This window comes from Oncorhynchus mykiss, chromosome 8, assembly GCF_013265735.2.
Source record: "Oncorhynchus mykiss isolate Arlee chromosome 8, USDA_OmykA_1.1, whole genome shotgun sequence".
Taxonomy (NCBI): domain Eukaryota; kingdom Metazoa; phylum Chordata; class Actinopteri; order Salmoniformes; family Salmonidae; genus Oncorhynchus; species Oncorhynchus mykiss.
This window is the reverse complement of record NC_048572.1, coordinates 86,621,882-86,648,884: the sequence shown is the minus strand read 5'-3', so window position 1 is coordinate 86,648,884 and position 27,003 is coordinate 86,621,882. Positions and strand designations below refer to the sequence as shown.

At 40.3% G+C, this 27,003-nt stretch overlaps 2 protein-coding genes across 4 annotated transcripts in view; one reads left to right on the top strand and one right to left on the bottom strand.

Annotated features, from left to right (window-relative positions):
• The window catches only part of abca4b (ATP-binding cassette, sub-family A (ABC1), member 4b), a 133,651-nt gene extending 114,902 nt beyond the window's left edge, over positions 1 to 18,749 (top strand). For 2 of the 3 annotated variants that reach the window (XM_036986622.1, XM_036986623.1), the window contains 13 exons: positions 408 to 523; positions 1,051 to 1,198; positions 1,482 to 1,605; positions 1,940 to 2,069; positions 2,284 to 2,404; positions 4,245 to 4,307; positions 4,406 to 4,512; positions 4,701 to 4,842; positions 5,352 to 5,486; positions 11,862 to 11,965; positions 13,354 to 13,446; positions 17,109 to 17,358; positions 18,508 to 18,749. In XM_036986622.1, coding sequence (XP_036842517.1) covers positions 408 to 523; positions 1,051 to 1,198; positions 1,482 to 1,605; positions 1,940 to 2,069; positions 2,284 to 2,404; positions 4,245 to 4,307; positions 4,406 to 4,512; positions 4,701 to 4,842; positions 5,352 to 5,486; positions 11,862 to 11,965; positions 13,354 to 13,446; positions 17,109 to 17,358; positions 18,508 to 18,660 — 1,686 coding nt within the window. In that variant the 3' untranslated portion in view covers positions 18,661 to 18,749. Of the gene's footprint in view, positions 1 to 407; positions 524 to 1,050; positions 1,199 to 1,481; positions 1,606 to 1,939; positions 2,070 to 2,283; positions 2,405 to 4,244; positions 4,308 to 4,405; positions 4,513 to 4,700; positions 4,843 to 5,351; positions 5,487 to 11,861; positions 11,966 to 13,353; positions 13,447 to 16,069; positions 16,133 to 17,108; positions 17,359 to 18,507 lie in introns of those variants that run through there. The other variant, XM_036986624.1, reaches the window with a different exon arrangement.
• Positions 18,750 to 20,982: 2,233 nt separating this feature from the next.
• LOC110530851 (very-long-chain enoyl-CoA reductase) overlaps positions 20,983 to 27,003 on the bottom strand; it is a 36,393-nt gene continuing 30,372 nt past the window's right edge. The window contains exons 9-12 of the mRNA XM_036986627.1: positions 24,042 to 24,099; positions 23,740 to 23,828; positions 22,822 to 22,867; positions 20,983 to 22,287 (exon numbers count right to left, since the gene is read on the bottom strand). Of these exons, the coding sequence (XP_036842522.1) occupies positions 22,160 to 22,287; positions 22,822 to 22,867; positions 23,740 to 23,828; positions 24,042 to 24,099 (321 nt within the window). The 3' untranslated portion in view covers positions 20,983 to 22,159. The remainder of the gene's footprint in view (positions 22,288 to 22,821; positions 22,868 to 23,739; positions 23,829 to 24,041; positions 24,100 to 27,003) is intronic.

Sequence of the window (27,003 nt, the reverse complement as noted above, 5' to 3'; positions counted from 1 at the left end):
TCACATCGGCTACGGAGAGCGTGATCACACAGTCGTCCGGAACAGCTGGTGCTCTCATGCATGCTTCAGTGTTGCTTGCCTCAAAGAGAGCATAAAAAGCATTTAGCCCGTCTGGTAGGCTCGCGGATACAGAGGTGTACACAGTGCAATGAAATGCTTACTTGCCAACTGTATTGAATATATTGAATTGTGCCTTTTGTGATAGAAGTACCAAATTGTATATACAGCTGGGCCCCGGGGCAAGTCTGAATAAGTATTTTTTAGGTATAAAGCCATCACAGTTTCGCCCCTACCCCTGGCAGCCATTTAAATTGGAATCTGATTGACCTGGACTTGTCAGTGACTTGTTTCACCCGGATTTCATCAATTGAAATGTTTTCCATATTTTCCATCTCCGGTCTCTCCAGATGAACTACTCTCTCAGTACAGCCATGGTGGTGGGGATCTTTGTGGCCTTCGACAAGAAGTGCTACACCTCACCCACCAACCTGCCAGCCCTCGTTCTCCTGCTCTTCCTGTATGGGTGAGTACTAGACATATGATTTGGGAAGCTTTTGTGTGCTGCTTATGAAGACTTTGTGGGACCTCTCCGATGCTCTGCTTCAAACCCCCTTCCCTTTTTTCACCCCCTTTTTCTCCCCAATTTCGTGGTATCCAATTATTAGTAGTTGCTGTCTTGTCTCATCGCTACAACTCCCGTACGGGCTCGGGAGAGACAAAGGTCGAGAGCCATGAGTCCTCCGAAACACAACCCAACCAAGCCGCACTGCTTCTTAACATAGCGCGCATCCAACCCGGAAGCCAGCCGCACCAATGTGTCGGAGGAAACACCGTACACCTAGCGACTTGGTCAGCGTGCACTGCGCCCGGCCCGCCACAGGAGTCGCTAGTGCGCGTTGAGACAAGGATATCCCTAACGGCCAAACCCTCCATAACCCGGACGACGCTAGGCCAACGGGAGGCCCCAAACCCACTTTTGACGTCCTAAATCTCTCTCTCTCTCTCTATCTCTCTCTCTCTCTCTCTATCTCTCTCTCTCTCTCTCTCTAGGTGGTCAGTAACCCCCATGATGTACCCCATGTCATACATCTTTAACATCCCCAGTACAGCCTACGTCTCTCTGTCCTGCATTAACCTGTTCATCGGCATCAACAGCAGCGCCCTCACCTTCATATTGGAACTGTTCGAGAACAACCGGGTGAGGATGAGAGAGAGGGAGAGGCAGATTGTGCATGAGAGAGATGGAGCAAGTCATGTTTAATTGTTGTTGTTTTTGTTTGTGTTGTTGTTGTTTATTGTGTTGTTGTTTCCTGTGTTGCTGTTGTTGTTTGTTGTGTTTTTGTTTATTGTGTTGTTATTTATTGTATTGTTGTTGTTTATTGTGTTGATGTTTATTGTGTTGTTTGTAGTGTTGTTGATGTTTATTGTGTTGTTTATTGTGTTGTTGTTGTTATTTATTGTATTGTTGTTGTGCTCCCCAGGCCTTGTTAGAGTTCAATGAGTGGCTGAAGAAAGGCCTCCTGCTCTTCCCTCACTTCTGTCTGGGCCGGGGGCTGATTGACATGGCTATGAACCAGGCGGTGACTGATGTCTATGCACACTTTGGTGAGCACAACATAGCTAGTGTTGAATCTCTATGGCTCACAACACTTCCACACTCATCTATTCTTTAAACCTCCTCCAGCCTACAACACCTCCACACTCATCTATTCTTTAAACCTCCTCCAGCCTACAACACATCCACACTCATCTATTCTTTAAACCTCCTCCAGCCTACAACACTTCCACACTCATCTATTCTTTAAACCTCCTCCAGCCTACAACACTTCCACACCCAGCCTATTCATTCGGGCCCGTCTCTAGCCTGGTAACCAGGATCTGTTTGTGCCAATTCTTCTGAGGGTCAAGGCCTGGTACATTGTCCCATGTTGTGTTTCAGGTGAGGACCGTGCCATGGATCCGTTCAAATGGGACTTTGTAGGGAAGAACCTGGTCTTCATGGCTATAGAGGGATGTGTCTATTTCCTCTTTACTATCCTCATAGAGTACCGCTTCTTCCTCGACCACTGGTGAGGAACTAGCTCCAATATCACCGTGTGGAAGGATTTTTTTTTTTTTATCCGTCTTTGCACAATAGGAAACTAAAATCCCATTCACACTGAAAATGGACCTAATTTAGTGGGTCATTCAAGTTAGAACCACGCTTATCTCAAACTCTACATACATTCGGTGTGAAAAAAGGGGTTGTAATTGATCAATCAATCAATCAATTCTCCCCTCCAGGTTATCAGACTTCCGAGGGCCCCCTCCTAAAGATGAGGACGAGGACGTGGCGGCGGAGAGAGAGAGGATCTATAACGGCGGGAACAAGAGTGACATCCTCCAGATCAGAGACCTCTGCAAGGTTAAAACCTCTCTGGGATGTTGGGGACACTAGCGTCCCGCCTCAACAACCAGCCAGTGAAAGTGCAGGGCGCCAAATTCAAAACAACAGAAATCTCACAATTTAAATTCCTCAAACATACAAGTATTTTACACCGTTTTAAAGATAAACTTCTCGTTAATCCAGCCACAGTGTCTGATTTCAAAAAGGCTTTACGGCAAAAGCACACCAAACGATTATGTTAGGTAAGCACCTAGTCACAAAAAGCAGAAATAGAGATGAAATGAATCACTAACCTTTGATGATCTTCATCAGATGACACTCATAGGACTTCATGTTACACAATACATGTATGTTTTGTTCGACAAAGTTTACATTGGCGTGTTATGTTTAGTAGTTCCAAAACATCTGGTGATTTTGCAGAGAGCCACATCAATTTACAGAAATACTCATCATAAATGTTGATGAAACTACAAGTGTTACACATGGAACTTTAGATTAACTTCTCCTTAATGCAACCGCTGTGTCAGATTTCAAAAAAGCGTTACCGAAAAAGCAAACCATGCAATAATCTGAGTACAGCGCTCAGACAAGAAAACAGCCAAGCAGATGTCCGCCATGTTGTGCAGTCAACAGAAGTCAAAAATAGCATTATAAATATTCACTTACCTTTGATGATCTTCATCAGAATGCACTCCCAGGAATCCCAGTTCCACAATAAATGTTTGATTTCGATAAAGTCCCTCATTTCTGTCCAAATACCTCCTTTTTGTTTGTGCGTTTAGTACACAATCCAAACTCACGACGCGCAGGCAAGTCCATGCGAAAGTTCTATTACAGTTCGTAGAAACATGTCAATCGAAGTATAAAATCAATCTTTAGGATATTTTTATCATAAATCTTCAATAATGTTCCAACCAGAGAATTCCTTTGTCTGTAGAATTGCAATGGAACGCAAGCTAACTATCACGTGAACGCGCGTGGTCAGCTCATGGCAATCTGCCAGACCTCTGACTCCATCCCCTCTCATTCGCCCCCACTTCACAGTAGAAGCATCAAACAAGGTTCTAAAGACTGTTGACATCTAGTGGAAGCGTTAGGAAGTGCAATATGACCACAAAGACACTGTGTATTCAATAGGGCATGAGTTGAAAAACTACAAACCTCAGATTTCCCACTTCCTGGTTGGATTTTTCTCAGGTTTTTGCCTGCCATATGTTAAACTCAGACATCATTCAAACAGTTTTAGAAACTTCAGAGTGTTTTCTATCCAAATCTACCAATAATATGCATATATTAGCAACTGGGCCTGAGTAGCAGGCAGTGTTACTCTGGGCACCTTATTCATCCAAGCTACTCAATACTGCCCTCCAGTCCCAAAGAAGTTAACTATCATCTTGACCCTCTGAATACGACATAGTAGACCCCTCCATCATTAACATACTTGTGCATACAGACTCCTCACAAATATCTGTTGTATCACAACCGGATGTGTCAAAGGCGGTGTTTAACCTACTAGGTCAAAGAGAGGAAACTGTGAGGACATATCGGATTGTAGGTGTAACAGTATAACTTTAGACCGTCCCCTCGCCCATGCCTGGGCGCGAACCACACATCAACAACAGTCACCCACGAAGCATCGTTACCCATCGCGCCACAAAAGCCGCGGCCCTTGCAGAGCAAGGGGAACCACTACTTCAAGGTCTCAGAGCAAGTGACGTCACCGATTGAAACGCTATTTAGCGCGCACCACCGCTAACTAAGCTAGCCGTTTCACATCCGTTACATAGGCCTGTGTTGTTACCTATATACCGTGAGTCTGTGTCCAAACGAACTCTGGTTCTTTGTGTCCTCTCTACAGACGTACTCTGGGAAGACGAGACAAGCGGTGGACAGGATCTGTGTGGGTGTGCCTGCAGGAGAGGTCTGTCCGTCCCCCTCCCCCTTTATAGTCCCTTTCATCTACCTTTCTTTAACAAATTGGAGTGTGTCACTAGTCTGACCGTGTCTCTGTGCTGTCAGTGTTTCGGTCTGTTAGGAGTGAACGGAGCCGGGAAAACGACCACCTTTAAGATGTTGACTGGAGACACAGACGTTAGTTCTGGAGAGGCCACTGTCTCTGGATACAGGTACAACACATCGCAGGAATATGTGAGGAAAAAAATAGTGTGTATTGGACCCACTGTTCAGAAAGAAAAGACTCAATGTTGTTGTATTCATCCTCTGAAGCCACTGACAAACTGTGCAAGTATAGAAAATTTGAATCAACGTAGAAACAAACGGATGTCCAAGCAGCTGTTTCTCTGTGGTCACTCAGTATCCTGTCAGACATGTTGGACGTGCACCAGAACATGGGCTACTGCCCTCAGTTTGACGCTATAGACGACCTGCTGACAGGCAGGGAACATCTTTACCTCTACGCTCGTCTCCGAGGGGTCCCCGAGTCAGACATCAGCAGAGTGAGTAGAGATGGGAGAGTCTGTCTGTCTGTCTGTCTGTCTGTCTGTCTGTCTGTCTGTCTGTCTGTCTGTCTGTCTGTCTCGTCTGTCTGTCTCGTCTGTAAGTCTGTCTGTCTGTCTGTCTGTCTGTCTGTCTGTCTGTCTGTCTGTCTGTCTGTCTCGTCTGTCTCGTCTGTCTCGTCTGTCTCGTCTGTCTCGTCTGTCTCGTCTGTCTCGTCTGTCTGTCTGTCTGTCTGTCTGTCTGTCTGTCTCGTCTGTCTCGTCTGTCTCGTCTGTCTCGTCTCGTCTGTCTCGTCTGTCTCGTCTGTCTGTCTGTCTGTCTGTCTGTCTGTCTGTCTGTCTGTCTGTCTGTCTGTCTGTCTGTCTGTGTATTTTTGTGTGAATGAGTGTAGTGTACTGTATGTATATATGTGCATACTGCATGTGTGTGTATGTATTTGTGTTAACATTCATGTATTTTACCCTTTGCGTTTGTAACACATTCTGCATCTCTCCTGTCTCCCCACTAGGTGGCAGATTGGGGCATCCAGAAGCTGGGTCTATCAGAGTACGCTGGTCGCTGTGCAGGAACATACAGCGGAGGCAACAAGAGGAAACTCTCCACAGCCATCGCTATGATTGGCTGCCCAGCCCTGGTTCTACTGGTGAGTCAACCAATCAGTGTTTAACCCCTACCATTGAAAAGGCGGGGCAGGCTCTCCAACCAGCTATGATTGGCTGGTTATACTGGTGAGTCAGCCAATGGCATGGGACTTTATTAATTCCCCACATGTGCCTGTCTTTTGGACAGTGTGTGGGTGAGATGTTTGTCCACTTGTGTAGGGAACCAAAAAGACCTAGAAATCAGACCAGACACAGAGGAAGGCTGGATATGATGTGTGTTGTTTCATTACTTCCTTCCTGTGACAATATGGACAACTAATAGTTAGATAACATTACAAACACAGTATGACTAAGTGTTATACATTGACATTATACATACATACACTATACATACACTATACATACACTATACATAAAATATACATATACATTTTTTTTTTCCACCTTTATTTAACCAGGTAGGCAAGTTGAGAACAAGTTCTCATTTACAATTGCGACCTGGCCAAGATAAAGCAAAGCAGTTCGACACATACAACGACACAGAGTTACACATGGAGTAAAACAAACATACAGTAAATAATACAGTATAAACAAGTCTATATACGATGTGAGCAAATGAGGTGAGATAAGGGAGGTAAAGGCAAAAAAAAAAGGCCATGGTGGCAAAGTAAATACAATATAGCAAGTCAAACACTGGAATGGTAGATTTGTAGTGGAAGTGGCAGATAATTTTATAAATAATTTTAGAAAGAAAGGGTCCAGATTGTCTAGCCCGGCTGATTTTTAGGGGTCCAGATTTTGCCGCTCTTTCAGAACATCAGCTGACTGGATTTGGGAGAAGGAGAAATGGGGAAGGCTTGGGCGAGTTGCTGTGGGGGGTGCAGTGCTGTTGCCCGGGATAGGAGTAGCCAGGTGGAAAGCATGGCCAGCCGTAGAAAAATGCTTATTGAAATTCTCAATTATGGTGGATTTATCAGTGGTGACTGTGTTTCCTATCTTCAGTGCAGTGGGCAGCTGGGAGGAGGTGTTCTTATTCTCCATAGACTTTACAGTGTCCCATAACTTTTTTGAGTTAGTGTTTGCAGGAAGCACATTTCTGCTTGAAAAAGCTAGCCTTGGCTTTTCTAACTGCCTGTGCATAATGGTTTCTAGGTTCCCTGAACAGCTGCAAATCACGAGGGCTGTTCGATGCTAATGCAGAACGCCATAGGATGTTTTTGTGTTGGTTAAGGGCAGTCAGGTCTGGGGAGAACCAAGGGCTGTATCTGTTCCTGGTTCTAAATTTCTTGAATGGGGCATGCTTATTTAAGATGGTTAGGAAGGCATTTAAAAAAAAATACCCAGGCATCCTCTACTGACGGGATGAGATCAATATCCTTCCAGGATACCCCGGCCAGGTCGATTAGAAAGGCCTGCTCGCTGAAGTGTTTCATTGAGCGTTTGACAGTGAGTGGAGTTCGTTTGACTGATGGCCCATTACGGATGCAGGCAATGAGGTAGTGATCGCTGAGATCTTGGTTGAAGACAGCAGAGGTGTATTTAGAGGGCTTTGTTTAAGGCTTTGGGGAGGTACCTGGTAGGTTCGTTGATAATTTGTGTGAGATTGAGGGCATCAAGCTTAGATGGTAGGATGGCTGGGGTGTTAAGCATGTTCCAGTTTATGTCGCCTAGCAGCACGAGCTCTGAAGATAGATGGGGGGGCAATCAGTTCACACACATTATACACATACTATACATACACTATACATATACTATACATATAATATACATATACTATACATATACTATAAATACACTATACATATAATATACATATACTATACATACACTATACATATACTATAAATACACTATAGATACACTATACATATACTATGCATACACTATACATATACTATAAACTATACACTATACATACGCTATACATACATACACTATACATATACTATACATACACTATACATACACTATACATACACTATACATATACTATACATATAATATACATACACTATACATACACTATACATATAATATACATATAATATACATACACTATACATACACTATACATATACTATAAATACACTATAGATACACTATACATATACTATGCATACACTATACATATACTATACATACACTATACATACGCTATACATACATACACTATACATATACTATACATACACTATACATACACTATACATATACTATTCATACACTATACATACACTATACATATACTATACATATACTATACATACACTATACATATACTATACATACACTATACATACACTATACATATAATATACATATAATATACATACACTATACATATACTATTCATACACTATACATACACTATACATATACTATACATATACTATACATACACTATACATATAATATACATATAATATACATACACTATACATACACTATACATATACTATAAATACACTATACATATAATATACATATAATATACATACACTATACATATACTATACATATACTATACATATACTATACATATATTATAAACTATACTATACATACGCTATACATACATACACTATACATATACTATACATACACTATACATATACTATACATACACTATATATATAATATACATACACTATACATATACTATACATACACTATACATACACTATACATACACTATACATATACTATACATACACTATACATATACTATATACATACACTATACATATACTATACATATACTATACATATACTATATACATACACTATACATACACTATACATATACTATACATATACATACACTATACATACACTATACATATACTATACATATAATATACATACACTATACATATACTATACATATAATATACATACACTATACATATACTATACATATAATATACATACACTATACATATACTATACATACACTATACATATACTATACATACACTATATATATAATATACATACACTATACATATACTATACATACACTATACATACACTATACATATACTATGCATACACTATACATATACTATACATATACATACACTATACATACACTATACATATACTATACATATAATATACATACACTATACATATACTATTCATACACTATACATACACTATACATATACTATACATATAATATACATACACTATACATATAATATACATATAATATAAACTATACTATACATACGCTATACATACATACACTATACATATACTATACATACACTATACATACACTATACATACACTATTCATACACTATACATACACTATACATATACTATACATATAATATACATACACTATACATATACTATACATATAATATACATACACTATACATATACTATTCATACACTATACATATACTATACATATAATATACATACACTATACATATACTATACATATACTATACATATAATATAAACTATACTATACATACGCTATACATACATACACTATACATATACTATACATACACTATACATACACTATACATACACTATTCATACACTATACATACACTATACATATACTATACATATAATATACATACACTATACATATACTATACATATAATATACATACACTATACATACACTATTCATACACTATACATACACTATACATATACTATACATATAATATACATACACTATACATATACTATACATATAATATACATACACTATACATATACATACACTATACATACACTATACATATACTATACATATATTATAAACTATACTATACATATACTATACATACATACACTATACATACACTATACATATACTATACATACACTATACATACACTATACATACACTATACATATAATATACATACACTATACATATAATATACATACACTATACATATACTATGCATACACTATACATACACTATACATACACTATACATATAATATACATACACTATACATATAATATACATACACTATACATATACTATACATACACTATACATACACTATACATACACTATACATATAATATACATACACTATACATATAATATACATACACTATACATATACTATACATACACTATACATACACTATACATATACTATACATACACTATACATATACTATACATATACTATACATACACTATACATACACTATACATATACTATACATACACTATACATATACTATACATATAATATACATACACTATACATACACTATACATATACTATTCATACACTATACATACACTATACATATACTATACATACACTATACATACACTATACATATACTATACATACACTATACATATACTATACATATACTATACATACACTATACATACACTATACATATACTATACATACACTATACATATACTATACATATAATATACATACACTATACATACACTATACATATACTATTCATACACTATACATACACTATACATATACTATACATATACTATACATACACTATACATACACTATACATATAATATACATACACTATACATATAATATACATACACTATACATATAATATACATACACTATACATATACTATACATACACTATACATACACTATACATATACTATGCATACACTATACATACACTATACATACACTATACATATAATATACATACACTATACATATAATATACATACACTATACATATACTATACATACACTATACATACACTATACATATAATATACATACACTATACATATACTATACATACACTATACATACACTATACATACACTATACATATAATATACATACACTATACATATAATATACATACACTATACATACACTATACATATACTATACATATACATACACTATACATACACTATACATATACTATACATATATTATAAACTATACTATACATATACTATACATACATACACTATACATACACTATACATATACTATACATACACTATACATACACTATACATACACTATACATACACTATACATACACTATACATATAATATACATACACTATACATATACTATGCATACACTATACATATACTATACATATACATACACTATACATACACTATACATACACTATACATATACTATACATATATTATAAACTATACTATACATATACTATACATACATACACTATACATACACTATACATATACTATACATATACTATACATATATTATAAACTATACTATACATATACTATACATACATACACTATACATACACTATACATATACTATACATACATACACTATATATATAATATACATACACTATACATATACTATACATACATACACTATATATATAATATACATACACTATACATATACTATACATACATACACTATACATATACTATACATACATACACTATACATTCACTATACATATACTATACATATATTATAAACTATACTATACATATACTATACATACATACACTATACATACACTATACATATACTATACATACATACACTATATATATAATATACATACACTATACATATACTATACATATACATACACTATACATACACTATACATATACTATACATACATACACTATATATATAATATACATACACTATACATATACTATACATATACTATACATACATACACTATATATATAATATACATACACTATACATATACTATACATACATACACTATATATATAATATACATACACTATACATATACTATACATACATACACTATACATATACTATACATACATACACTATACATACACTATACATATACTATACATATACTATACATACATACACTATACATATACTATACATACATACACTATACATACACTATACATACACTATACATATACTATACATATATTATAAACTATACTATACATATACTATACATACATACACTATACATACACTATACATACACTATACATATACTATACATATATTATAAACTATACTATACATATACTATACATACATACACTATACATATACTATACATACATACACTATACATACACTATACATATACTATACATACACTATACATACACTATACATATACTATACATACACTATATATATAATATACATACACTATACATATACTATACATATACATACACTATACATACACTATACATATACTATACATATACTATACATATATTATAAACTATACTATACATATACTATACATATACTAAATATATACTATACATATACTATACATACACTATACATATACTATACTGTGTGTGTGTGTGTGTGTGTGTGTGTGTGTGTGTGTGTGTGTGTGTGTGTGTGTGTGTGTGTGTGTATCCTTATAGGATGAACCCACTACAGGTATGGACCCCCACTCCCGACGGTTCCTGTGGACTGCCATTATGAGTGTCATCCAGGACGGGAGGGCCGTGGTTTTGACATCACACAGGTACCCCCCCCCCCCCAGCCTCCCCCACAAACACATACCCACACACCCTTCCCCTACACCTTCCCAGACAAGTACAGTCCAATGGGATTACTGTACCTGAACTAGTGTTGTTGGTGTTGGTCCAAGACATAGCAACATGGTACACATGGGTAATGTGATTTCAGTACACATGGGTAATGTCATGTCAGGGCACATGGGTAATGTCATGTCAGTACACATGGGTAATGTCATGTCAGTACACATGGGTAATGTCATGTCAGTGCACATGGGTCATGTCAGTGCACATGGGTAATGTCATGTCAGTACACATGGGCACTGTCATGTCTAAACATGGGTAATGTCATGTCAGTGCACATGGGCAATGTCATGTCAGTGCACATGGCTCATGTCAGTACACACGGGTAATGTCATGTCAGTACACATGGGTAATGTCATGTCAGTACACATGAGTAATGTCATGTCAGTACACATGGGTAATGTCATGTCAGTACACATGAGTAATGTCATGTCAGTACACATGGGTAATGTCATGTCAGTACACATGGGTAATGTCATGTCAGTACACATGGGTAATGTCATGTCAGTACACATGGGTAATGTCATGTCAGTACACATGGGTAATGTCATGTCAGTACACATGGGTAATGTCATGTCAGTACACATGGGTAATGTCATGTCAGTGCACATGGGTAATGTCATTTCAGTGCACATGGGTAATGTCATGTCAGTGCACATGGGTCATGTCAGTACACATGGGTGATGTCATGTCAGTGCACATGGGTAATGTCATGTCAGTACACATGGTCAATGTCATGTCTAAACATGGGTAATGTCATGTCAGTGCACATGGGCAATGTCATGTCAGTGCACATGGGTCATGTCAGTACACATGGGTAATGTCATGTCAGTACACATGAGTAATGTCATGTCAGTACACATGGGTAATGTCATGTCAGTACACATGAGTAATGTCATGTCAGTACACATGGGTAATGTCATGTCAGTACACATGAGTAATGTCATGTCAGTACACATGGGTAATGTCATGTCAGTGCACATGGGTAATGTCATGTCAGTGCACATGGGTCATGTCAGTACACATGGGTAATGTCATGTCAGTACACATGGGTAATGTCAGTACACATGGGTAATGTCATGTCAGTACACATGGGTAATGTCATGTCAGCAATCCAGATGCTACACTGGAGTGGCCATCTGCTTGTTTCTGCTTGTTTCACTGCCTGTCTGTCTCTGTCTGTTGACTGCCTGTCTGTCTCTGTCTGTTGACTGCCTGTCTGTCTCTGTCTATTGACTGCCTGTCTGTCTCTGTCTGTTGACTGCCTGTCTATCTCTGCCTGTTGACTGCCTGTCTGTCTCTGTCTCCCCAGCATGGAGGAGTGTGAAGCTCTGTGCACTCGGCTGGCCATCATGGTCAACGGCACCTTCAAATGTCTGGGGACCATACAGCACCTCAAATACAAGTAGGTCTGTCACCATACAGCACCTCAAATACAAGTAGGTCTGTTACCATTCTGTTACTATACAGCACCTCAAATACAAGTAGGTCTGTTACCATTCTGTTACCATACAGCACCTCAAATACAAGTAGGTCTGTTACCATACAGCACCTCAAATACAAGTAGGTCTGTTACCATACAGCACCTCAAATACAAGTAGGTCTGTTACCATACAGCACCTCAAATACAAGTAGGCCTGTCACCATACAGCACCTCAAATACAAGTAGGTCTGTTACCATACAGCACCTCAAATACAAGTAGGTCTGTTACCATACAGCACCTCAAATACAAGTAGGTCTGTTACCATACAGCACCCCAAATACAAGTAGGTCTGTTACCATACAGCACCTCAAATACAAGTAGGTCTGTTACCATACTGTTACCATACAGCACCTCAAATACAAGTAGGTCTGTTACCATACTGTTACCATACAGCACCTCAAATACAAGTAGGTCTGTTACCATACTGTTACCATACAGCACCTCATATACAAGTAGGTCTGTTACCATACAGCACCTCAAATACAAGTAGGTCTGTTACCATACTGTTACCATACAGCACCTCATATACAAGTAGGTCTGTTACCATACTGTTACCATTCAGCACCTCAAATACAGTATGTCTTCCATGTAATGTAGGCACTCATCCTGCACTGGCCTCAGTATAGCCATCACTCCCCAGACTCTGTCCCTACTGGTCGTGTCCCTGGACAAGTGTTCCTATCTGTCTTGAAGGACCATACAAAAAAAAGAGAGGAAGATTTAACAACAATCACATCATTTCAAATTAAATTAGAAGAAAAATAACACATTTGGTTTGACGAGATCTAAATGAGTCACTGATCACAGTACATGGAGTAACCAGCCAAATATAAAAGTAGCCAGCCAGGGAGTTTCCCGGGTTGGGAGAGTATGGTGATGTAGCCAGCCAGGGAGTTCCGGGTTGGGAGAGTATGGTGATGTAGCCAACCAGGGAGATCTGGGCTGGGAGAGTATGGTGATGTAGCCAGCCAGGGAGTTCTGGGCTGGGAGAGTATGGTGATGTAGCCAGCCAGGGAGATCAGGGCTGGGAGAGTATGGTGATGTAACCAGCCAGGGAGATCTGGGCTGGGAGAGTATAGTGATGTAGCCAGCCAGGGAGATCTGGGCTGGGAGAGTATGGTGATGTAACCAGCCAGGGAGATCTGGGCTGGGAGAGTATAGTGATGTAGCCAGCCAGGGAGATCTGGGCTGGGAGAGTATGGTGATGTAGCCAGCCAGGGAGATCAGGGCTGGGAGAGTGTGGTGATGTAGCCAGCCAGGGAGATCAGGACTGGGAGAGTGTGGTGATGTAGCCAGCCAGGGAGATCAGGGCTGGGAGAGTATGATGATGTAGCCAGCCAGGGAGATCCGGGCTGGGAGAGTATGGTGATGTAGCCAGCCAGGGAGTTCCGGGCTGGGAGAGTATGGTGATGTAGCCAGCCAGGGAGATCAGGGCTGGGAGAGTATGGTGATGTAGCCAGCCAGGGAGTTCCCGGGCTGGGAGAGTATGGTGATGTAGCCAGCCAGGGAGTTCCGGGCTGGGAGAGTATGGTGATGTAGCCAGCCAGGGAGTTCCCGGGCTGGGAGAGTATGGTGATGTAGCCAGCCAGGGAGTTCCGGGCTGGGAGAGTATGGTGATGTAGCCAGACAGGGAGTTCCCGGTCTGGGAGAGTATGGTGATGTAGCCAGCCAGGGAGTTCCGGGCTGGGAGAGTATGGTGAAGTAGCCAGCCAGGGAGTTCCCGGTCTGGGAGAGTATGGTGATGTAGCCAGCCAGGGAGTTCCGGGCTGGGAGAGTATGGTGATGTAGCCAGCCAGGGAGTTCTGGTGCTGGGAGAGTATGGTGATGTATGGGAGCTCTATTCTGGTGTTCTCAGGTGCATTCTGATGCCTTGATTCCATACCGAATACACATTATTGAATACTTTGAAGCTAGAGTCCTTAGTTGATACATCAGTCTTTGGATTTATAAATTAATAAATTAATAATCCATTGATTGTTGAAGAATAAATATAAATGATAAATGTCTCATGAGCTTAGTTCAACTGTCGTACCCCATCAGAACCCAAATGATGAGCCTGTTTTACTACAATGTTTGTTAACAATGTAAACCAAAACATGCTTAAAACTATCATTTTAATATCATGGATGGTCAGTCCTTGCATCCATTGCTTTGTCTACGAATTTGAGTGGGTTACATTTCTCCAGTCCCATCCCTTAGCTGTTTACCAAAACAGAGGCAGGGTGACACGCTTTTTAATTGTTTCAATTAAATGAATCAAATGAATTGTGGTTTTGAGTAGAAAGACATCGTAGGATTTGAAGCCCCCAGTGGAAAAACACAGGTTTGTAAAAGTTAACGTCATGATACTTGTATTGTATTATTCAAGATATTTCTATATGTCTACTGACTTAAACAAAAGTGGTGGCAATGGAGAAGTTAACTGCTGTTTTCTGTGTTGTAAAGCCCATGTTTAATACCTATTTCATTCATCAATCACACCTGTTGGTCTATTCATGGGCACCTGACTTACTCCCAACGCCTCTCTCTCCCTCTGCTTTCCAGGTTTGGTGATGGCTACATGGTGACCTCTCCCTCTCCTCTCCAGGTTTGGTGATGGTTACGTGGTGACCTGTTTCTCTCCCTCTCCAGGTTTGGTGATGGCTACGTGGTGACCTGTTTCTCTCCCTCTCCTCTCCAGGTTTGGTGATGGCTACGTGGTGACCTCCCTCTCCTCTCCAGGTTTGGTGATGGCTACATGGTGACCTCTCTCTCCCTCTCCTCTCCAGGTTTGGTGATGGCTACGTGGTGACCTCTCTCTCTCTCCTCTCCAGGTTTGGTGATAGCTACGTGGTGACCTCTCTCTCTCTCCCTTTCCTCTCCAGGTTTGGTGATGGCTACGTGGTGACCTCTCTCTCTGTCCCTTTCCTCTCCAGGTTTGGTGATGGCTACATGGTGACCTCTCTCTCTCTCCCTCTCCAGGTTTGGTGATAGCTAAATGGTGATCTCCCTCTCCTCTCCAGGTTTGGTGATGGCTACATGGTGACCTCCCTCTCCTCTCCAGGTTTGGTGATGGCTATGTGGTGACCTCTCTCTCTCTCCCTCTGCTCTCCAGGTTTGGTGATGGCTACATGGTGACCTCTCTCTCCCCCTCTCCTCTCCAGTTTTGGTGATGGCTACATGGTGACCTTTCTCTCTCTCTCCCTCTGCTCTCCAGTTTTGGTGATGGCTACATGGTGACCTCTCTCTCTCTCCCTCTCCAGGTTTGGTGATAGCTACATGGTGATCTCCCTCTCCTCTCCAGGTTTGGTGATGGCTACATGGTGACCTCCCTCTCCTCTCCAGGTTTGGTGATGGCTATGTGGTGACCTCTCTCTCTCTCCCTCTGCTCTCCAGGTTTGGTGATGGCTACATGGTGACCTCTCTCTCCCCCTCTCCTCTCCAGTTTTGGTGATGGCTACATGGTGACCTTTCTCTCTCTCTCCCTCTGCTCTCCAGTTTTGGTGATGGCTACATGGTGACCTCTCTCTCTCTCTCCCTCTGCTCTCCAGGTTTGGTGATGGCTACATGGTAACCTCTCTCTCACTCTCCCTCTGCTCTCCAGGTTTGGTGATGGCTACGTGGTGACCATGAAGGTTAAGGCAGCTAAAGCAGGCGTATCTCCAGAGCTGGGTCCAGCAGAGAGCTTCATGGAGAGCAGCTTCCCAGGGTGTGTCCAGAGAGAGAAACACTACAACACTCTGCAGTATGAGATCGCCTCCTCCTCCCTCGCTAGGATCTTCCAGCTGGTGGTCGCCAACAAGGACAAACTCAATATAGAGGATTACTCTGTATCACAGACTACACTAGATCAGGTAACTACTCTGTCTATCAGACTACACTATATCAGGTAACTACTCTATATCACAGACTACACTAGATCAGGTGACCACTCTATCAGACTACACTAGATCAGGTGACTACTCCATCTATCAGACTACACTAGATCAGGCTACTACTCTGTCTGTCAGACTACACTAGATCGGGTGACTACTCTGTCAGAATACACTATATCAGGTGACTACTCTATAAGACCTCACTAAATCAGGTAACTGCTCTGTCAGACTACACTAGATCATGTGACAACTCTGTGTATCAGACTACACTAGATCAGGTGACTGCTCTTTCAGACCACACTAGATCAGATAACTACTCTGTCTATCAGACCACAGTAGATCAGGTGAATACTCCGTCTATCAGACCACACTAGATCAGGTGAATACTCAATCAGACCACACTAGATCAGGTGAATACTCCGTCTATCAGACCACACTAGATCAGGTGAATACTCCGTCTATCAGACCACACTAGATCAGGTGAATACTCCGTCTATCAGACCACACTAGATCAGGTGAATACTCTGTCTATCAGACTACACTAGATCAGGTGAGTACTCTGTCTATCAGACTACACTAGATCAGGTGAGTACTCTGTCTATCAGACTACACTAGATCAGGTGAGTACTCTGTCTATCAGACTACACTAGATCAGGTGAATACTCTGTCTATCAGACTACACTAGATCGGGTAACTATAGGTCTGGTGTTAAGATTAGGGATTAGGTGTTTGGGATTTAGTATCAGACTACACTAGATCAGGTAATTACAGGGCTGGTGTTAAGATTAGGGATGAGGTGTTTAGGATTTAGGTTTAAAGACAAGCAACTAAGTGTTTCACTGACCACACGACAGGTGGTAATGAGCATGGCAATGTTTAAGGATAGACTCAGCAATATGACCTCATCAAACACAGCCAGGAAGACATCCGACGTCAGGAGGATTTATTATGAGAGATTAAGACTTGAATACAGAACATCCTTGAGTACAAATTGATGGTACCGTACTCGGCAAGCAGCGAGCGAAATAGCTGTCGTGAATATATGATTATAAAGTACTTTTATAGAGCATTAGTGTTTTCATTGACATTGTGTTGATAGTAATGGGTTTTCCTCTCTCTGTTCTCCAGGTGTTTGTGAACTTTGCTAAGCAGCAGGCAGGAGAGGACGAGGACGTTTTACAACCCCGAGCGGTCAACGCGCGCAATGAAAAACAAAATGTCCCCACCAAACGCAAGGTCTCCCCCATCAAGATAAAAACCAGAAGGCAAACTAAAACTTGAAAGTTAATCTGTGAAAATATGACTTCCTAACGGAATGTATTGTCAAAATGTTTAATGCAGAAAACCGACAAAATGTATTGTTTATTTTTACCTTAAGTCAGTTTTCAATGACGGCCTAGGAACAGTGGGTTAACTGTCTTGTTCAGGGGGCAGAACGACAGATTTGTACCTTGTCAGCTTGGGGATTTGAACTTGCAACCTTTCGGTTACTAGTCCAACACTCTAAGCACTAGGCTACCTGCTGCCCTTATTAAACTCTAACCCCTGCCTCTCCATTGCAATAGAGTGCACAGGCACACTGGCAGTATTATGAAAACATTTTCAAATTATGGTTAGATTCATGAATTATGTTTGGAATATGTTCCTTAGGCTTTGGAAGTCATATTTTTGCCTGTTGATTGTGTAAAATGGCTGCCAAAAGTCAAGAAGAGGTCACGTTTGCAGGACACAGACGTCAGTTGACAGCAGATAGCTCCTCAAACACACCAGGGGTGTGATCTCAATAGTTTGGCTCCTTTTCACGTGTTCATTGAAGAGGAAGCAGCTCCCTTGGTTTATGAGGGGGCGGCTTCCTCGCCTCATCTCCTTTTCATGTGTTCATTGAAGAGGAAGCTGCTCCCTTGGTTTATGAGGGGGGCTGCTTCCTCTTCAACTAAACACACCAACACAGAGAATAGGTCCCTATTTTGTTTTGTTTTGTTATTACGCAGTATCAATACGGGACCACAAGATGGCGCTGCATTTACACTGACATTTATAGACCAAAACTAATAATAATGCTTAGATAATTTATATAGCCTTTCAAATAATGTAGGAAAAAAAATCTTGCCTGGTTTATATATGTGTTTTGCCATTTTCATCACTTTAGGACATATTCTGTTAGTCATTTAGCAGACGCTCTTATCCAGAGAGACTTACAGAGAGCTAAGTGAGACAACCACAATCATAATAAGTACATTTTTTCCCCCCTCAAGGTAGCTATCAGTGCTGGTAGGGAGGTGGGTTGGTGTGGGATTATTTAAGATACGCTTTGAAGAGGTAAGGTTTCAGATGTCATATCCTAAGCACAGCTTTGTATGCTCACCTAATGTATAGGGCAGGGGAACAATGTAATTTTACCTTTTATTTAACTAGGCAAATCAGTTAAGAACAAATTCTTAATGACCGCCTAGGAACAGTGGGTTAACTGCCTTGTTCAGGGGCAGAACAACAGATTTGTACCTTGTCAACTCAGGGATTTGATCTAGCAACCTTTCGGTGACTGGCCCAACACTCTAACCACTAGGCTACCCTGCCACCCACAGAGGGCCGTGTAGGTGCAGGCTTTTGTTCTAGCCAAGCAGTCTCGGTTGAAGACGATGACTCTTAGTTGATTAGTTGAATCAGGTGAGTTTCTGCTTGGCTGGAATGAAAGCCTGCACATATATGATATAGGCTTTCACTCCTGTTGTAGTGGACTCAAACACAACGTAACAAACAAACCGCAAAATATATTTTTATTTTATTGTTACCTGTTTTGGTAACATTTCCTACGATCAGAGACGGGCAACTTCGACGGGGTTGGGAGCCACAAAACAATCTGAAGTCATTATGAGGGGCCATAGTGGCTGGCGGGTCTGTATACCCACATTTATATCCCAAAAACGACTAATAATGCTTAGCTCATTTACATAGCCGTTCAAATAATGTAGAAATATCTTGCTTGGTTTATATATTCTACACATTTTGCCATTGGATGTAAAGAACATTTTGCTGTTTTAAATCAAGTATTTTGCAATTCTACACATTTTGACCATTGGGACAGAGAGCAGATTTGGCAATTTTCTAACACATTTCCTTTAATTCTACGCATTTTTCTATAGGTTGGAGAGAAATGTGAGACAGACCAACAAAATCAAATCCCCCCCTCCCCCCCCCCCCCTCCCCCTCTCCCCCCACCCCCCCCTCCCCCTCTCCCCCCACCCCCCCCCTCCCCCTCTCCCCCCCCCGGCCGGTGATTCCACCATGATTACTACCTTTTGTTTATAGCTGGCCGCTAGACTAATTTACTAATCAAATTTGTTTTGGCTGACATTCCAACTGTGATATATAAAGAGAAAACAAGAGAAAAACTGCTGATGTACAACCACATTTCAAAATGGCACCTTGTGCATTCTACCCCCACCCCCCACCCACCCTCCACCCTCCATCGAGGGCCTTCAAAAGGGGCCCCTCGCGGGCTGCCAGTTGCCCATCCCTGTCATAGCTAGTATTATGGATGAGAATAGATATGTGTATCAACTTCAACTGATGCCATGCTTTAACAGCAAAACACTGGCCCTGTTAAATCCAAATGGGTTTATTAAATATCACAAAATTACTGTGAAAAAAAAAAATAGAACAGTCCCACTGTAAAACTAACAACGTAAACAAATCAGATAAAATACTATTAATATCACACAAATTAAAAGTTATGGTTACTTCATATCTGATTTGACTGAACAGGGCCGTCCGTCCTTCAACAGGGGAACAAGTGCACTAGACTTCAAGTGCACTAGACTTCAAGTGCACTAGACTTCAAGTGCACTGGACTTCAAGACCACTACTATAACGTATACACATTGTCACTCACATGAACTGTGCTGCAACAATGATTATGGTGAATAAAAAAATGTATAAATTCTCTACGTTTAAAGGGAATCAAACCAATCTATTGTATCATTCCACACTTTGGAACACTATCTGTGTAAACCCTTAACCTTGCTACAAATGTACACTTTTAGTGTTGAGTTGAGTGATGAGGTTAAGTCACAGGCCTGAGTGAGGCCTTGTAACCCTATTCTGACCGAGAGGCTGTCTTAAGTCACAGGCCTGAGTGAGGCCTTGTAACCCTATTCTGACCGAGAGGCTGTCACAAAGTTCATTTATATACAGCTCGCTTATTGACTGGGTATCTGTTGTCCCCCCCATATAGTGTCACTCCTTTTGGTCAGAGCCACATCATATCCCCTACAGGTGCACTATTACCACAGTGTCCAGTACACTGCTTTCTCTAACTGTAGTAGAGTATGCAATGGGTCTGTCTAAAATAGCATTCTATTCCCTATGTAGTACACTACATTCGGCAAGAGGCCTATGTGGCTCTGGCCAAAAGTATTAGCGAATAGGTTTGCGCACAATTTTGGCAATTTACCCAAATTTCCCAGGTGTTCCAGAAATCCTGGTTGGACGATTACAGATTTCCTTATTTCCTTCTGATTATGTGGAATTTAGAACTGGGATTTCTGGGAAAAACTACGGATTTGGTGACAAGTTACCAGAATTCTTTGCAGCCCTTATTAAGGAACAGGGGTATAATTAAGGAACAGGGGTATAATTAAGGAACAGGGGTATAATTAAGGAACAGAGGTATAATTAAGGAACAGAGGTATAATTAAGGAACAGGGGTATAATTAAGGAACAGGGGTATAATTAAGGAACAGGGGTATAATTAAGGCTCTTGTTGTTAACCCTGGCTGGCTCAAAGGAACAAAGGGATGATAGCTGATCTTAGTTCAGGGTAGTCTGTAAACTCTCTGGTGTACATCTTATGTTTTCCCCGTGCCCAGATAGTCATCTGGATGAAGCCCAGCAACGTGAACAGGGCCACTGTGGAAAGAGAGAGACACAACAGTTAGTTAGTTAGTAGAGTCACAAAATTTGGTGACTAAAACTTAAACAAAGGAATGGAATTGTCTCTTTAGTATCACACACGTACTTATGTCAGTCTTTCAATTTCAATATCAATCTTTATCGAGACTGCAGAACTGGCAGTGTACAAGAATAACCTTTATTTACACAGTACAACGTAACTGGTATGACAATCTCTCCCACGGGTGGCTATATTTCTATACGTTTTCTCATTCTGCACTTCATAAGTGAGTGGGACGGGTGTGGCTTTGTGACAACGATCACATTATCAAATAAGATTTGATTTTAAGAGCAGCTTTTTTCACCGATTTGACAGCTCCCAACGCGATTGTTCCCCGTCAAAACATCGAGCGATGCATGTGTCAACGCTTGATCTGATCTGAATCTCTAGTACTTAGTATTATGAAAATACGTGTTTGTAAACGTGTGTAAGCAGCTTCTAACTTTTGCTACCTAAGTACACGTGAAACGATGACAGATGTGTAGTTTTACCTGGAACACACTGTGTCATGATGGAGAAACTCAACCACGTCCCCACCTGACGAATCAAAACATATACAGTATCAGTCAGAAGTTTGGGACGCACCTACTCATTCAAGGGTTTTTATTTATTTTGACTATTTTCTACATTGTAGAATAAATACTGAAGACGTAAAAACTATGAAATAACACATATGGAATCATGTATTCCACAATGCATTCCAGGTGACTACCTCATGAAGCTGGTTGAGAGAATGCCAAGAGTGTGCAATGCCGTCATCAAGGCAAAGGGTGGCTACTTTGAAGAATCTCAAATATAAAATATATTTTGATTTGTTTAACACTTTTTTGCTTACTACATGATATCATATGTGTTATTTCATAGTTTTGACGTCTTCGCTATTATGCTACAATGTCAACTTAAGTCTAGACTCTCCTGTGTGACTAAGTCAATAGAGCACAACACTTGCAACACCAAGGGTTGTGGGTTCAATTCCCGCCTGGGCCAGCCATACTTAAATGTATACATACAAGACTGTGTTAAAGTAGCTTCTGAGAGCATGGGCAGTGCCCTTGAGGCCATCTCCATTTTGAAGTAGTCCATTTTCTTATTCTGTTACTTCTATGAGTTGGTAAACAAACTGAAAGGGGGCACACTGCCATCTAGAGTGTGTTGTTTAAACAGGTATGAAGACAATGTTGGCGATTTGCTGAAACCTCCAGTTATGGAATGTTTGCTAACGAATATAATTCATTGGATGATCCCTCCTGATGACCTGCATGGAATTATGGGATCCTTCCTTAACCCATAGGAAGTTCCACCCAGATGACTACTTCAAAATTGTGAAAAATCCTCAATGGCACTGCTCAGGCTAAAACAAGCTATTGGGCTCCAGAGTCCTCTTAGCTATCTCTGTGAGTTTGACCCACCTCATAGGTGTAGTTAGGACATGACACGAAGAAGAAGAGCCATGTGAAGGGGTTCCTGGTGGGGTAAGGGATCCGCTTGGGCCTCAGACCTAGTAGACAGCAGGACACAACTGTGAGAAGATGTGTATCATCATGGAAATATATTCTCAGCTGGCAAACTACCACACAGATGTTCCTGACTCAACTAGCAATTTGTGAGAAATATTTCAGGAACTTGCTCCCTATTACCTATCTTGGCTATGACATCGTTCTGGAATATGCAATCAATACAACACATTCAGAAATGCTGGAAGGCAACTCACCATTACAGCCCAAGTTATTGAGAGCCAAATGAATTGAGAAGTTTCCAGCTTCACAGAGCTGCGAGTACAAAGACAGAAAGAAAGAAAGAAAGAAAGAGAGAGAGAGACGGAAAGAAAAATAGACAGAAAGAAAGAAAGAAAGAAAGCGAGAGAGAGGGAGAGAGAAAGAGAAAGGTTAAAATAAAGAGAAATACATTTTTTGGGAAAGAAGCCATTTCTGAAGACAGATGATGAAGAAGAATGTTTTCCTCTGTTGTTCTGAACTCAATGAAAACACAATGAGGCTGAGAGATATAACACCACTAACACAGAGTAGACTTGGAGATTAGGCTACATACCATAAACACCACCACCACAGAGTAGATATAACATTAGGCTACATACCATAAACACCACTAACACAGAGTAGATATAACATTAGGCTACATACCATAAACACCACTAACACAGAGTAGACTTGGAGATTAGGCTACATACCATAAACACCACTAACACAGAGTAGACTTGGAGATTAGGCTACATACCATAAACACCACTAACACAGAGTAGACTTGGAGATTAGGCTACATACCATAAACACCACCAACACAGAGTAGACTTGGAGATTAGGCTACATACCATAAACACCACCAACACAGAGTAGACTTGGAGATTAGGCTACATACCATAAACACCACTAACACAGAGTAGACTTGGAGATTAGGCTACATACCATAAACACCACCAACACAGAGTAGACTTGGAGATTAGGCTACATACCATAAACACCACCAACACAGAGTAGACTTGGAGATTAGGCTACATACCATAAACACCACCAACACAGAGTAGACTTGGAGATTAGGCTACATACCATAAACACCACCAACACAGAGTAGACTTGGAGATTAGGCTACATACCATAAACACCACCAACACAGAGTAGACTTGGAGATTAGGCTACATACCATAAACACCACTAACACAGAGTAGACTTGGAGATTAGGCTACATACCATAAACACCACTAACACAGAGTAGACTTGGAGATTAGGCTACATACCATAAACACCACTAACACAGAGTAGACTTGGAGATTAGGCTACATACCATAAACACCACTAACACAGAGTAGACTTGGAGATTAGGCTACATACCATAAACACCACCAACACAGAGTAGACTTGGAGATTAGGCTACATACCATAAACACCACTAACACAGAGTAGACTTGGAGATTAGGCTACATACCATAAACACCACTAACACAGAGTAGACTTGGAGATTAGGCTACATACCATAAACACCACCAACACAGAGTAGATATAACATTAGGCTACATACCATAAACACCACTAACACAGAGTAGATATAACATTAGGCTACATACCATAAACACCACCACCACAGAGTAGACTTGGAGATTAGGCTACATACCATAAACACCACTAACACAGAGTAGACTTGGAGATTAGGCTACATACCATAAACACCACCAACACAGAGTAGACTTGGAGATTAGGCTACATACCATAAACACCACTAACACAGAGTAGACTTGGAGATTAGGCTACATACCATAAACACCACTAACACAGAGTAGACTTGGAGATTAGGCTACATACCATAAACACCACTAACACAGAGTAGACTTGGAGATTAGGCTACATACCATAAACACCACTAACACAGAGTAGACTTGGAGATTAGGCTACATACCATAAACACCACTAACACAGAGTAGACTTGGAGATTAGGCTACATACCATAAACACCACTAACACAGAGTAGACTTGGAGATTAGGCTACATACCATAAACACCACTAACACAGAGTAGACTTGGAGATTAGGCTACATACCATAAACACCACTAACACAGAGTAGACTTGGAGATTAGGCTACATACCATAAACACCACTAACACAGAGTAGACTTGGAGATTAGGCTACATACCATAAACACCACCAACACAGAGTAGACTTGGAGATTAGGCTACATACCATAAACACCACTAACACAGAGTAGACTTGGAGATTAGGCTACATACCATAAACACCACTAACACAGAGTAGACTTGGAGATTAGGCTACATACCATAAACACCACCAACACAGAGTAGATATAACATTAGGCTACATACCATAAACACCACTAACACAGAGTAGATATAACATTAGGCTACATACCATAAACACCACCACCACAGAGTAGACTTGGAGATTAGGCTACATACCATAAACACCACTAACACAGAGTAGACTTGGAGATTAGGCTACATACCATAAACACCACCAACACAGAGTAGACTTGGAGATTAGGCTACATACCATAAACACCACTAACACAGAGTAGACTTGGAGATTAGGCTACATACCATAAACACCACCAACACAGAGTAGACTTGGAGATTAGGCTACATACCATAAACACCACCAACACAGAGTAGACTTGGAGATTAGGCTACATACCATAAACACCACCAACACAGAGTAGACTTGGAGATTAGGCTACATACCATAAACACCACTAACACAGAGTAGACTTGGAGATTAGGCTACATACCATAAACACCACCAACACAGAGTAGACTTGGAGATTAGGCTACATACCATAAACACCACTAACACAGAGTAGACTTGGAGATTAGGCTACATACAATAAACACCACCAACACAGAGTAGACTTGGAGATTAGGCTACATACCATAAACACCACTAACACAGAGTAGACTTGGAGATTAGGCTACATACCATAAACACCACTAACACAGAGTAGACTTGGAGATTAGGCTACATACCATAAACACCACCAACACAGAGTAGACTTGGAGATTAGGCTACATACCATAAACACCACCAACACAGAGTAGACTTGGAGATTAGGCTACATACCATAAACACCACTAACACAGAGTAGACTTGGAGATTAGGCTACATACCATAAACACCACCAACACAGAGTAGACTTGGAGATTAGGCTACAT